The sequence below is a fragment of the Erinaceus europaeus genome, chromosome 16, assembly GCF_950295315.1.
Source record: "Erinaceus europaeus chromosome 16, mEriEur2.1, whole genome shotgun sequence".
In the NCBI taxonomy this organism is placed as follows: Eukaryota; Metazoa; Chordata; class Mammalia; order Eulipotyphla; family Erinaceidae; genus Erinaceus; species Erinaceus europaeus.
This window is the reverse complement of record NC_080177.1, coordinates 48,590,023-48,603,742: the sequence shown is the minus strand read 5'-3', so window position 1 is coordinate 48,603,742 and position 13,720 is coordinate 48,590,023. Positions and strand designations below refer to the sequence as shown.

General features: G+C 54.0%; 2 protein-coding genes across 3 annotated transcripts in view; one reads left to right on the top strand and one right to left on the bottom strand.

The window, feature by feature from the left end:
• PAK6 (p21 (RAC1) activated kinase 6) overlaps window positions 1-1,937 on the top strand; it is a 46,333-nt gene extending 44,396 nt beyond the window's left edge. For both annotated transcript variants that reach the window (XM_007537330.3, XM_060175120.1), the window contains one exon: window positions 461-1,937. In XM_007537330.3, coding sequence (XP_007537392.1) covers window positions 461-628 — 168 coding nt within the window. In that variant the 3' untranslated portion in view covers window positions 629-1,937. The remainder of the gene's footprint in view (window positions 1-460) is intronic.
• Window positions 1,938-4,630: 2,693 nt separating this feature from the next.
• Window positions 4,631-8,360, bottom strand: ANKRD63 (ankyrin repeat domain 63). Its single transcript, XM_060175100.1, has one exon. It carries the CDS (start codon window positions 7,861-7,863, stop codon window positions 6,691-6,693), a length of 1,173 nt encoding a protein of 390 aa, XP_060031083.1. The 5' UTR covers window positions 7,864-8,360; the 3' UTR covers window positions 4,631-6,690.
• Between the last annotated feature and the right edge of the window lie 5,360 nt (window positions 8,361-13,720).

Here is a 13,720-nt window from a genome sequence, read left to right as displayed (position 1 = left end):
ACAAAAGCAAACAAACAACTTCAGTAAAGCCTTAAGGCACATATATCCTTAGACAAGAAAACTGAAGTCTGAAGAAAATTGTGCCTTGCCCAAGATCAAGAACAAACTAGAACTGGATCAGTAATTCTAATCCCATGCTCCTTCCATACAAGGGTCAAAACAATCTTGAGAGCTCTGAGAAGCAGGGTGGCAGTGGGGTTGTAGCTGCAGTCTAAGGCCTCTAGACACCAGGCATCCTAATTCCATGGCTCTGCAGTGCCCTCTGCAGGTGAAAATGGCCACTTCCTGGACTGACACTGACTTCTTAACCTACATGATAATTCCACCAGTGCTAGACCTGGGAAGAAGCAGGAAATAACAGAGAGAAACCAGCACTTTCAAAAGATGCCAGGGCCACAAAGCTAGGTCACCCCAAAGTGGCTGCTAACAATGGGCTTTCTCTGCTGCCTTGTCTCCCCAGGTCTCCCCAGTGCTGCGAGACTTCCTGGACCGGATGCTGGTGCGGAATCCCCAGGAGAGAGCCACAGCCCAGGAGCTCCTGGACCACCCCTTCCTGCTGCAGACGGGACTGCCCGAGTGCCTGGTGCCCTTGATCCAGCTCTACCATAAACAGACCTCCTCCTGCTGAACCACCTGTGCCCGCTGAATTCCCTGGGGGCCTGCAGGCAGCCAGCCTGCCACATGTCTCAGTATTCTCTCCAAAGATTGAATGTGAAGCCCACCATTGCCCCTCAGCCCACTGGGCCAGGCCGGACCTGCACCCTCATCTTCACTCCACAGAGACAAAACCCCTTCCAAGGGATGACTCTTTGTTATTGTGCAGGGATATTTCTAAGCAACACACAGGCCAGCACTCTTGGCTGCTCAGGCCAACACAGCAGAGAAGGCTGCTGTGGTTTTTAAAGGTCATTGGACACTAGCACCCCATCCACCCAAGAGGGCAGCCTGCCTAGCTCCATGGGGACACTGCTGTCCTCTGACTGGGCCTCAGGGGAGCCCCAGGGAAGGTTTGTATGGAATCTGTCTTCCACCCTTATGTTTGTTTCCTGAGGCCCATCCCACATGCGCCTGCTTCCTGAGCCACCTGCACTGACAGTCCTCTCCATCCATGGATACTGAGACCATCACACCTGCTCGGGGCCCACTGGGAGTAGAGGGGTGCCTTGTGAGAAAGAGTGAGCACTGGGGTGGGGGGCAGTGGTGGCCTCAATTTCCAGAGTTGAGAGATGTACACACAACAGTCAACTGCAGTTAAGCCACCACCGTCCTCTCTCCCATAATGTTCTGCTCTGAAAGGACCATTGTTCTAGGCTTCCCACTTCACTGAGGCCAGTGTTTCTCCCCAATGAGTGGAGAAATGTGGATTGAATCTACCACATCCTGGGGAGCTGGCATATCTTGTTGTTTCTCCTGCATCATGGAGGGTAAAAGCCTAGTAGCCAAGACCAGGATGACCAGGGTACAAAATCTCTTTTACCTGTGAGCTTCATCTCAGTCACCAGGTCTTCCAAGGCCTGTTCTTATCAAGATCCTTATCTAGGAGAGATGAGCCAGCTTCTGGGGTTCCATCATGTCCAAAGAATAGGCACCCCATTTGAGCAAACGCTCTGCTCCTAGTTGCTTCCTCAGACACCCGCCTCCATGTTCTCCTTCCCTCTCTCCCTACTTTCAGGGCTGTCTTGAGACAGGGAATTCCAGGGAAGAGCTCCAGGTTTCTGGACCCCATCTAGACAATATTTTTAGATTCTAATGTTCCCCAGTGGACTGCTTGGGGGGCAAGACAGAAATAAGTAAATGATGCAAGGCCATTTTTTTAAGGGTTGGAATTTTAAAAACAAAAGCATCTTCCCTAAAAAAAAAGAAAAGAAAGAAAAAAAAATTTTGTGACTTGTTTGCACTTGTGCCTGTTTTAAATTAAACTGAGTGTTCATTCAAAACTTCTGGACTTCCTGTCATCTCTGGTAGTAGAGCCAGGACAGCTTTTAGCTGCTCCCTGCTGTGTGGCCCTACAGGTTACTTCAGTCCACAGGAAATCCAGTTTCTCAGTGGCCTGTGTGTCTGCAGTGAGGACAGAGGGTGAAAACTGGAAATGCAAGGTCTGTAAGATGGAAAGAGCTCCCACCAGTTAGGAGCTGGAAGTGTGTCCAGCAAGACAGCAGACCCTCTCTGGGCCTTCAGAGATGAAGAGGCTGCTGAAGACTGTGGAGTAGAGTGGTTGGGAATCGTGAGGCTTAAGTTCAAGCACTGATGAGGGAGGTAGATAAAGTTATTTAGACATTTTACTCTCTTACTGATACCAGTACTTCCTCCCTGCAGGTGCACTCTAACCCATAGACCTAGGCCAGAGGTAACTGGAAAACTCTCCCTTAAAAAAATAATAATAAATAAAACTGCTTGCTTAGGTTTTTTTGTACCTATGTGATTCCACTTCTGGTGGACTCTCTCTTTTTTTTTTTCTTCTCCCTATTCCTTTCAATACCAGATAGGTAGAGCTATCACTACTGGACCTCCAGTGCAGTGGATGAAACATTGAACTGTCAAACGTGAAGTCCTGAATTCAATCTCTGGCATCACATATGCCAGAGTAATGTTCTGGTGTTCTTTCTCTTTCTTTCATTCTTTCCTTCTCTCCCTCTCATTAATAAATAACAAATATTATATATATTTATTTTTATATATTTATTTATTTATACCCTTTTATTGGCCTTGTTGTTTTATTGTTGTAGTTATTATTCTTGTCATCGTTGTTAGATATGACAGAGAGAAATGGAGCGAGGAGGGGAAGACAGGGGGGAGAGAAAGATAGATACCTGCAGACCTGCTTCACCGCCTGTGAAGTGACTCCCCTGCAGGTGGGGAGCCAGGGGCTCAAACCGGGATCCTTACACTGGTCCTTGTGCTTTGCGCCACATGCGCTTAACCCGATGTGCTACCACCCGACTACCAATAACAAATATTTTTAAAGATACAGACATAGCGAAAGAGATATGATAGCACTGCTCCACTGCTCCTGAAGCTTCCCTTCTGCAGTATTTCCATGTGGTACCCAGGACTAGTGCTCAGGACTGGAACCCAAGTCCTGGTGCAAACTAAGTGTGTGCTTTACCAGGTGAGCCTTCTCCTATCCCCAGTTGAAACCTCTTAACAGTGCGCCATGAATCTCACAGACCTCCTGTCCCCATAGTCCCAGGGTTCCAGCCCCACCACCTCAACCAAAAGAAGCAGCTGAATCTAGCCTTCAGGAAACAATGCAGGTAGGCAGGAACTAGAGTCCTTTCCAAGAAAAAAGAATGCCCTGCCACCTCTCCAAAGGAGCTCAGAATCAGGAGTGGTTGGCAAGGCAAAGAGAAGTCAGCTTTCAGCCAACGGCTAACACTGGATTTGTTAACTACTCTGCTGGGCATTATAGCCCTTACACCAGTGTAGTCCCAAAAGCATGACCCACTTAGCCTCATGCACAGACTAGTGTTGAGCCTGACTGTAGAGGACTGAGTTTCAGGGGTCCAGGTTGCTCTTTATGACATGAGCACAGCAAGATCTGGAAAAGCAAAATGTCTAGAAAAGTCCCTTCCTGAGTAGAGACAGCTGGCAAGAACTCTAGCCTCATCCCCCTGGGACTGCCAGTGGGAAGAAGCCTAGGAGAACTACTAAGCCCTGAACAGTTCATACAAAACTGCCTGAAAGAAATCTGCAAAAATGGCCCAGGAGGTGGTGCAATAAAGTGTGGGGTTCTGAGTTTCATCCCCTGCATTGCATGTACCAGTGTGATGCTTTGGTTCTTTCTCCCTCCCTCTCATTAATAGATAGCCCTTTAAAAATAATAACTCTTCTAGGAGAGCCTGGAGATGGCTCATCTGATAAAGCATGCACTTTATCATGTGCAAGAACCCACATTTGAGCCCCTTGTCACCACATGTGAGCGCCAGCACGGGTAAGTTCCACTATGGTGTCTCCTTTTTTTTTTTTTGATATTTATTAATTTATTCCCTTTTGTTGCCCTTGTTTTTTTTTATTGTTTTAGTTATTATTGTTGCAGTTGTTGATGTCATTGTTGGATAGGACAGAGAGAAATGGAGAGAGGAGGGGAAGACAGAGGGGGAGAGAAAGACAGACACCTGCAGACCTGCTTCACCTCTTGTGAAGTGACTCCCATGCAGGTGGGGAGCCAGGGGCTCAAACAAGGATCCTTACGCCAGTCCTTGCACTTTGCGCCACCTGCGTTTAACTTGCTGCGCTACCACCTGACTCCCTGGTGTCTCCTTCTCGCTCTGTTTCTCACTCCCTTTCTGTCTAGAAAACAAACAAACAAGCAAAAGAGCCCTCCAGGAGCAGTGGAATCATGCAAGCAGAGCCCAGTAGTAATCCAGGTGGGAAAAAGAAAGAAGTCTACAAAAACAGCAAGATAGTAAAACAAACAACTCAGTCCAGATGGCAAAGATCTGCTGTGGGTTTGTTTGTTTGGTTTTTGAAATATCACTTTTCAACCCTAGACTCTCAGCAATGCCAACCAGCCTCAGAGTGGGCCTGAAAAAGTGGGTGCAAGGTGATATTCAGTCAGAAAGCCACATGTCAGCAATACCTGAACAATGACAGCACCTTTAACCCAACATGCAACTCAGACACCAGGCTGTTTTGAAAGGAGTCAAAACACTTGTATTCTCACACCATTAAAAATCATTGTAGAAAGAAAACACAGTAGGAAAGGGAGTAAATGAGCAAGCTAGCTAGGGTTGGGAAGGAGTCTGTTCCTGGGGTGTTCAATTATGATGCCATCCCACCCTCATCCTTTTTGCTCTGGCTTCTCTCATGCTGGAACTCTGTGGAGTGGAGGAAGAGCAGAACATCCCGCAAATCTCCTCAGAAGAAAACTGAGCAGACATTAAGTAGGCCCCACAGTCCAGAAGTGCAGGGTGGGAGGAGGGTTATAAAGCTCCAGTTTTTCAGTTTTTCAGCAAAGAGCAGGAGTCCCCTCAAACACAGTCTATATTTGGAAAGTCTGGGGGAGTCTTCACTGAAAGGTATGGAGTTCCTAACACTTCAAATCTGAGATTTTATAACATTGTCCTTCCCTTCGCTTCTGTGAGGTGGCTTCAAGTATCCGGATTTAATATACTACAAGAAGAAGAAGAGTTAGTGAGTAACAAGCACTGGGAGGGAGAAATACACAGGGACCTTTACCCCAAAAGCCTCAAGTCTGAACTCTGAGCTGGAATGCAGGGAGAAGAGCACAGCACTACCACTAGGGGGCACCAGAGATCAAGTCCAGGCTGGGTGCAGGCGTAGACTTGCTGGCCCAGAAGCAGGTGCACGATTGTGGTGGAAGGAAGTGCCCCTAACCCCTACATTAGCTGAGGTCCCTTTACCCCCAGATTCAGTGCAGTGCGCATGACTCTGCGGTTCCCTTGGAGTTCCTGGTGAGGATAGGTCAACAGCTTGAGAAAACCTCACCACTGGGAGGCTGGGCACAGGTGTTTGAAGGAATAGACGTAGCCTTCAGGGTCATAAAAACAGTGCTTCTGTGCCTTCAGCACGCAGATTGGTAGCAGACTCCCCAGAACCTGCTATTCCCCAGCCCAAGGAGGCAGAGATCTCTTCACTAGCATTCACCTTCCATCTCCGCCCGCCCTCGCCCCCTTTCAGTGCTCTCTGAAGTCTGATGTGATTGAAGTCAGGGCCTGCAGTTCATGTGGGCTCCCAACTCCTGCGCGCCTGCAGTTGAACATGGCAAACACTTGAGTCAATTATCCCCCTCGCCGAGCTTCTATTTCCAGAGACATTGTCAGGCTCTTAAGCCTCAGATCCGACCTGCTGCTTTCTGCTTTGCTCACAAAAGGCTCAAAACACAAGTTCTCAGAGCACTGGGAAGAAATCAAATTAGGCGAAGCTTAGCAATCGTTCTACCCCGCAGGAACACCCACATGCAGGTGGAGGTGGTGGGAGGCCGGGGCAGAGGCATGCTAAGTCCTTTCCACGTGTGGCCTCTGAGAGCCAGAAGAGATAGCCTGGCACCGGCCAGATGAGCAAGATGTCAAAAGTGAAGCACAAATGCAGCTGACCCCAGAGCTGCAGGGAGCCGGCGAGGCAGGGACACGCAGGGGCAATGAACCAGGAGTCTTCCCGCAGGGCAGAGGGGGCTGGATGTCCCAGACTGCAGATCCCAGGGGCTGCTGGTGGTCAATACCAGGGACTCTGCCATGCCCGAAATATGACTTCACTGTCTTGAGGCAGGAGTTTCTTCCCCAGAATAATGCAACCTCGGAGTCCTTCCTTATCAGACTTCCAGTTCAGAATGGCTCTGAGGTCTGTGTCTCACAAGCTGGAGACCTGGGTCATAAGTCATAAGGCAAGGGGAAAGCAGGCCAGCCCGTGGCTGTGTAGGTGGGCTCTGATGTCTATCCGGCTGGTGGCAATGAGAAGCACCCAAGCTAGCAGGAGCTGGTGGGACTGAGGGGTTTGTATCCCTGCTGGAAAGCTGTGTCCTGGATCCTGTCCTTCCAGGACAGGGAGGGAAGGTGAGAGGCTTGGGCCCAAAACACCAACAAGCACAGAGAAGAAAGGACAGTGTTCTTTGTCAAAAGAGAAGGCATTTTGCCTTGGCAGTGGTGCCAGGGATCATTGATGGGGAACTGCCAGGGAAGTGAGGGTCTTGGGAGAAAGGGAACCCCTGGGAGCTGGGCTGCCTCCAGCCGCTCACCGCTGGGCATGCAGCTCAACGGCCTCAGTGCCCGCCTGCCAGGACTCAGGCCCCGGCTCGCTGTTGGGCAGCTCGTTGGCCTCTCCCTCCGGGCCGCCCTGCGACCCCGCTGCGTCCCCCACCAGGCTGGGGATGTCTGGAGCTGTGGAGCGGCGCCGCAGCCCCAAGCTGCCCGAGCCGGGACCACCCTCGAGGTGAGGGCTCAGGCCTATGGGAACTGGCGCTGGGGTTGGGGGCGCTCCCTCCAGCACCTCATGCGAACGCCACCGGCCGGCCCCCGAGGACTGGGGCGAGTGGGGCCGGCCCATGAGCGCGCCCGCCCGCAGTCGAGCAGCCTCCTCCTCGGTCACAGCGCCCAGGGCCAGGCTCATGCTCCGGCCCAGCTCGGGCCGCTCGCAGCCCGGTGCGCGGTGCCGGCCGGAGCTCCTGCCCCCCGGGGCCGCCTCGCCACCGTGGCTGTGGCTGTGGCCGCCGGCCGCCCGCGCAAAGCGCGCCAGGAGAGGTCGCGGCAGGCGGCGGGGGCTGGGCCGGCGGCGCTCGGGGCTGGGCGCGGTAGCGGGCGCGGGCGGGGGCGGGGGCCGGCCGGGCGGACTGTCTGAGCTGGAGCCACGGGCGGCGGCGGCGGCGGCGGCGCGGCCCCAGGGCCCGGTGAGGGCCTGCACGCAGGTGCCGTGGCCGCGGGAGGCCGCCAGCTGCAGCGCGGTGAGGCCCGCGCGGTTGGTGCGGTCGAGGCGCAGGCCGAGGCGGCGGAAAGAGCGCACCAGGAACTCCAGCACCGCGCCGTGGCCGCAGGCAGCCGCCCACATGACTGGGCTGTTGCCCGCCGCGTCGGCCGCCTCGGGGTCCCCGCTGAACTGCACCAGCAGCTGCACGGCGTCCAGGTGGCCGCGCTCGCACGCCAGGCTGAGCGCTGTGCGGCCGCGCTCGTCCCGCAGGTTCACCGCTGCGCCCTGCTCCAGTAGCAGCCTCACGAAGCGCGCCCGCAGCGCGGGGTCGGGCAGCCCCACCGCCACCATGAGCGGGGTGCGGCCCTGCTCTGCGCGGCAGTCGATGATGCTGCGGTCCAGCGCGTCCAGCACGAAGCGGGCCAGATGCACCTTGCCCGCCTGCATGGCCTCCAGAAAGGTGCGCGTTCCCGCGCGGGGGCACAGGTCCTTGGGTTTGAGCATGGTTCCGGCCGCTGGCCACTCCGCACGGGGGCGCCCCTCTGCCCGCTCTAGCGCCCCCTCTGCCGCTGCCCCGCCGCCTCCCGGGCCGCGCTCCTGGGCTCCAGCTACTCCTTCCCGCCGGGGTGAGGGCTGGGGGTGCAGGCAGCGAGACGACCGCAGCCGGGGCTCGACCCCCTCTGGACTCAGCGGCCGCTGATACCCCCGGGACCAGCGGCTCCCCTCAGGCCGGCGGCCGCCCCACTCACCGGACCTGGGCGGCACGCTCCCCGCTGAGACGGCGGCTGCCCTGCGCCAGCTCCCGCCCCGGGGGCGCGTTGCTCAGGCTGCCGGCGCCGCGCCTCCGCCTCCTCTCCTCGAGCGGGGGCCGGGCCCGCCGGGGCGCTTGCTTCTCACTTGGGGGGCTCAGCGGCGAGGGCTCCGCCGCCCGTCTGGGGGCAGGGTTTATAGCCCCGGGGAGTCTCCATGGGGAGCCATGGCAATGGCTGCCCTGGAAGCCAGCTGAGCCATCAGGGCAGAATGGGATGGGGACGGGATGGGGAGTCCGGCCCTGCTTGCCGCCTTTCAGTGGGCCACCAAGTCAGTCGGAGGGCGGCTCCTTCTCTTCCGAGCTCCCCTGGGGCTGCGCGGCGGTGGCGGGTAGCGGTGGGGGCTGCTTCTCCTGGGCCCACTTGAACCAGACCCGGTCCACCCTCAAGTTAAAGTTTTCCGTAGCCCCCCACTCCCACCCTCCACACCGCACCCCTAAGCAGAGGAACCGGTGCCCCCAGGCTCCATAGAAATTCCACAGAATGCTCAGACCTACAGGAATGCAGAGGTCACATAGGCTCCTAAGTTGAATATGGACCCCAGATCAGATCAAATCGATGGGGTTTACAGTCAACAATATTTATACACTTTCCCCATATTTGGGAGTTACTCTTTTCCCTGATCCAGCTTTCTGGTCCTTTTCCCAGCCATGACATCAACTTGGGTCCACCTGCATATCAGATGTCATGCTCAAGATAAAACTATATATAGTCATGGGTTCTTTGGAATATTACTAAAATAGGCCTACTAGCTATCTTCAAAACGGAGACCCCAAATCTTCATCTGCAATATTCCAGCCTTTCGGTTCATGATTACTCAACAATTTGTTTGGCTTTATACGTTAACGCTTTTTTCAGCCACCAGGTTCCAGTTGCTACCATGATGCCAACTGAACTTCCTGGACAGACGACTCCACCAATGTGTCCTGGAGCCCCACTTCCCCAGAGCCCTGCCCCACTAGGGAAAGAGAGAGAGAGAGAGACAGGCTAGGACTATGGATCAACATGTCAATGGCCATGTTCAGCTGGGAAGCAATTATAGAAGCCAGGCCTTCCACCTTCTGCACCTCATAATGACCCTGTGTCCATACTCCCAGAGGGTTAAAAAATAGGAAAGCTGGGGGCCGGGTGGTAGCGCAGCAGGTTAAGGCACATGGCACCAAGCGCAAAGACGAGCCTAAAGATCCCAGTTCGAGCCCCTGGCTCCCCACCTGCAGGGTAGTCGCTTCACAAGTGGTGAAGCAGGTCTGCAGGTGTCTTTATCTACCCCTCTCTGTCTTCCCTTCCTCTCTCCATTTCTCTCTGTCCTATCCAACAACAATGACATCAGTAACAACAACAGCAATAAAACAACAAGGGCAACAAAAGGGAAAATAAATAATAAAAATTTAAAAAATAGGAAAGCTATCAGTGGAGGGGATGAGATACAGAGTTCTGGTGTTGGGAATTGTGTGGAGTTGTACCTCTCCTATGGTTTTTGTCAGTGTTTCCATTTTATAAATAAACATAATAAAAAAAGAAACTGATGGGGAGGGGGCAGGCGGTGACACACCCTGTTAAACACACAAATCACAGTGCATAAGGACAAAGGTCCAAACCCCTGGTCCCACCTGCAAGGTGGGGATGAAGCAGGGCTCTAGGTGTTTCTCTATCTTCCCCACCCCTCTCAATTTCTCTGTCTCTGTCCAATAATAAATTTAAAAATTAAAAAAGGAAATCAAAAAGTAAAAAGGAACTGGCAGGACAGGCTGTGGGGGAAAGCGAGGGCTGTCCCCAGTGGTCCTAGGACAGAAAGCCGAGCCTGGGAGGGCAGAACTGGACCCTAAGACAGCTGGAGGTGGCAGTGAGAGGCCCTGAAAAGCAATTTGGAGATGGGGTACCCCCGCGGCGCAGCATGGGAAGCGCTCAGGCTGGGTGGGGAGTGCCGCTCTAAGCAGAGCCAAAGCCTTCACGCACACAATTGTTCCTCCCGCACTAGCTCAGCGTGGGGTGGGCGTGTGCGCTCCCCAATCTCAGACGTCTCCCAGAAGCACAGAGACACGGAGGCCAGGCGCCTCAGCACCTCCCCAGCGCCGCCCTAGAAATAGCTGGGGCTTTCCACCTCCCTCCAGACTGCAAAACGACCCCCACGCTCTGACCTTGACCATTAGCTGTCCCTTCAGAGAAAGAAGAGAGAACAAAAGTCAGTAAGAATAAAGGGAAATGCCTACATTCCCCCTCTGAACTAGCAGGAGAAAGGGTGGTGGTGGTGTGTGTGTGGGGGGGGTGGGAGATGAACAAGGCTTGGGTTGAGGAAAAAACAGGGGCCTCATGGGGAGGGAGGAAGGTAGGACTGGAATGGCTCTTCCTAATGTAAGAACTGAATCAGGTCTCAACTATATAATTTATTGAGCCAGTTAGAGTGAAATAGAAAGGCAGAAGTCGGCTTCTTGTTGGAACAGTACAATTCCCCTTTCTCCTCCCCCTCCGCCCCCACTGTATCCAAAGCCAGAAGACAAGAGCAGGACACAAAAAGTGGAGCTGTGGGGGCTGGGCAGTAGCAGGTTAAGTGCACATGGCAGGAAGCACAAGGACCAGCATAAGGCTCCCCACCTGCTGGGGGGTCGTCTCACAAGCAGTGAAGCAGATCTGCAGGTGTCTATCTTTCTCTTCCCCTCTGTCTTCCCCTCCTCTCTTGATTTCTCTCTGTCCTATTCAACAACAATGACAGCAATAACAACAATAATAATAACAACAAGGGCAACAAAAAGGGAAAAAATAGCTTCCACTGCAGAGGCAAAAAAAAAAAGAAAAGTGGAAATGTATCCCCTGAGAGCTGATTGCGCTGTGCGGAGGGAAGGACTCTGCTATCTTCTGAGGACAGGATCCTTTAGGTAGAAAGAGGGTGTGGGCTCTACTGCTGGGAAGATGAGAAGATCTCCTAGACAGGGTGGGCCAGTGAGGCAAGGATGAGGAAGCAGGAGAACCACTTTTCCAAGACAGTATTAAGGACTTCAGCTTTTAAGGGGCTGCTTGTTTTACAGAGGAAATTAAAGAGTAGATTCCAGGTGGTTAACAGGATGCTGGGGCAGATCTGGGGGTGAGGAGTGGATGTGCCTCTAGAGGGAGCCTGGGCTTGGAGAGGTGACCAGCATAGGGGGTCCATGGCTACTCCAGCCCCTAGGCCCCAGGGACTCCCAGCTGGCACCCCAGGCCAGCCAAGAGCAGAGGCCTTACCAGACTCCTTTCTGGGGCAGCATGTGATGTATACCTGCTTACATGCTGCAGCCCACCTTCCAGTTGTCCTTTTAGCATCTATCTTTTCCCTCTCATGGATCAGGCACTGGAACTAAGCTTGAAGAAGTTTATAGTGTGTCCTCAAGTGCAGAGAGTAGCCGACTGTGGCCTGCCTGCCTCATTCACAGTCACATGAACGACTCAGGGAGTGTGTTGTCCACTTGGCACAAAGCTCCACCAGGCCCCCAGCTTCCCCTGAGCAGGCTCAGGGGCCCTCACCAGTGTGGCCCATTCTTCAGAGGGCAGAAAAACATGGCCTCCCTCATGACTTAGTTTCCCTTCCTAGCAGAGTGAAGACTGGCTTTTCCCTTCCTGCCTCTCTTCCCAGGCTCATGGGGAGGAGTATGTTCCTCTCATCCCACCCTGAGATCTGTGTGGCAGGCTTCCATGATAAACCAGGAATTTTCCAAGTAGTGTGGACACAGAAATGAGGCCTTTTTGGGTTCCAAAGAGCCATGGGGTGGGAGGAGGCTCCCCAAGACAGGATGGAGCCAGATAAGAGGAAGAGGAGAAGGATACTTGCCCATCAGCCCCTGACCAAGGATGGCAGACAGATAGCACTATGCCATGCTGGGCACTCCTGGGGGGGCAGTTGGTCTCCCTACACTCCCACCACCCCCAGCAGGAAGGAGTACAGGAAAGGTGGCAGGCCTGGGGCCTTGGAGCCTTCACTCTGCCTTCCCTTTGGGTTCGGCATGTTCTGAACCACAAAGAAATAGCAAGGCTGAAAAAAAGCTGTGACTGCAGCAGAGCACAGAGCCTCAGCAGCCTGAATTAGAAGCTGTCTTGAGGGAGCTGGGGACTGACAGGAGATGGAAGGAGGCAGGAGCCACCCTGGGGGGGCCTCCTCCCAACTGTGGAATACCCTTCCCACATGCCCTGAGCTGTCCAAAGCCCTTCTCCCCTGAGGCCATTCAGGCCAGCAATAGTCTATAACTCTGCAGTTGCCCCCCTCCTCCCAATCCTTTCCTTTCCTCCTAAGGCGTCACCAGCCCCCTCACCCTGTCACCTTGTCACATTGCAGCAGTTTGGCAGGACTAGGCCTGTCTGCAAGTGTCTGGGAGATGGGGCGCTTCTGGAATGGGGTGAGGGGAGGAGGAGGGGACAGATGAGTCAGCAGGGAACTCTAGTATCTGAGTCAGCAGTGGGACCCAGGAGGGCCGGGAGGCAGGACCAGTGGATAGAGGGATAGAGGTTAGAGGTTGTGGGGGGGGGGGAGCTTGCCTCTACCCCATAGAGAACAGCAGAGCACCCCTTGTGCTCAGAGCACAGGAAGTCAGGAGTGGATACTCAGACCCAACCTGCAGACCTTTCTAGCAGGCAGATTGCACCCCTTTCTTTTTTCTGGGCTCCCCTACCATGCATAGTGGAGTCCTAGAGCCTGATCAAGCAGACTGATAGGCAAATAGGTTAAGGTCACCTGCCCCAGCAGTTCGAGCAGATATTACACGCTGCCCAGCATGTTCTGGTTTAAAGACCCACCTGGGTAACTGAGTTTCTCAGAGTCTGGATTTACCTGGGTAACTGAGTTTCTCAGAGTCTGGAGCCTCACACCTACATGGGAGTGTGTGTGTGTATTGGGGGTGGGGGGGGTAACCGAATTCCCAGCTGGAGGCCTGGAGCACAAGTGGCACCCTCATTAGCTAGTATACATGGAGCCTCAGCAGTGACAGAGTGACAGGCCTGTTCCAGCTTCCTCCCTGTACCAAGGGACTAAAATCCCAGAGCTAGGGGGGAGTCCTGTCCTGTTTATTTCCTGGAGGCACAAGTGTTTCCAGTGATAGCTTTGCTCTAACTCCTCTGAGAAGCAAACAGCCTCTTCCCAGAACCAACCTCAGCCTTAGCTTTCCCTCCAGTGACTTCGCATTTGGGGCTTAGGGCCACAACATGAATGCAGGGACAGGCTGCCCACAAGCCCCAGTGGAGCAAGCAGTGGGCATAACTACAGGGGTGCCAGGGGCCCCAAGACTCCAGCCAGGCTGAGTCTTTTGAAAACAAGCAGGGGACCTGAAGGTCTGTGCACCTGCGCATTTGGTCCTGCCACACAGCCCAGGGTGGAGGCCAGGGCCACAGCTGGTGGGAGTGGGGCAGCAGGGCCAAAGATATCCTATCCTCTCTAACCCTAGAGGAAAAGCCATTCTACCAGAAGGGCTGATAGGGACCTGAGTGGTCATGCTGAGGAGGATCTCTCAAGCAACTGTCCCCAGAAAGCTGGTGAGGGTGATGGACTTTGTTTTGGAGGATGTCTGCCAGCCTGAGATGAGGCCTAGAATCAG

Excerpts from the sequence above, each read along its gene's own strand:
- ANKRD63 (XM_060175100.1), bottom strand. The coding sequence starts at position 7,863 with ATGCTCAAACCCAAGGACCTGTGCCCCCGCGCGGGAACGCGCACCTTT.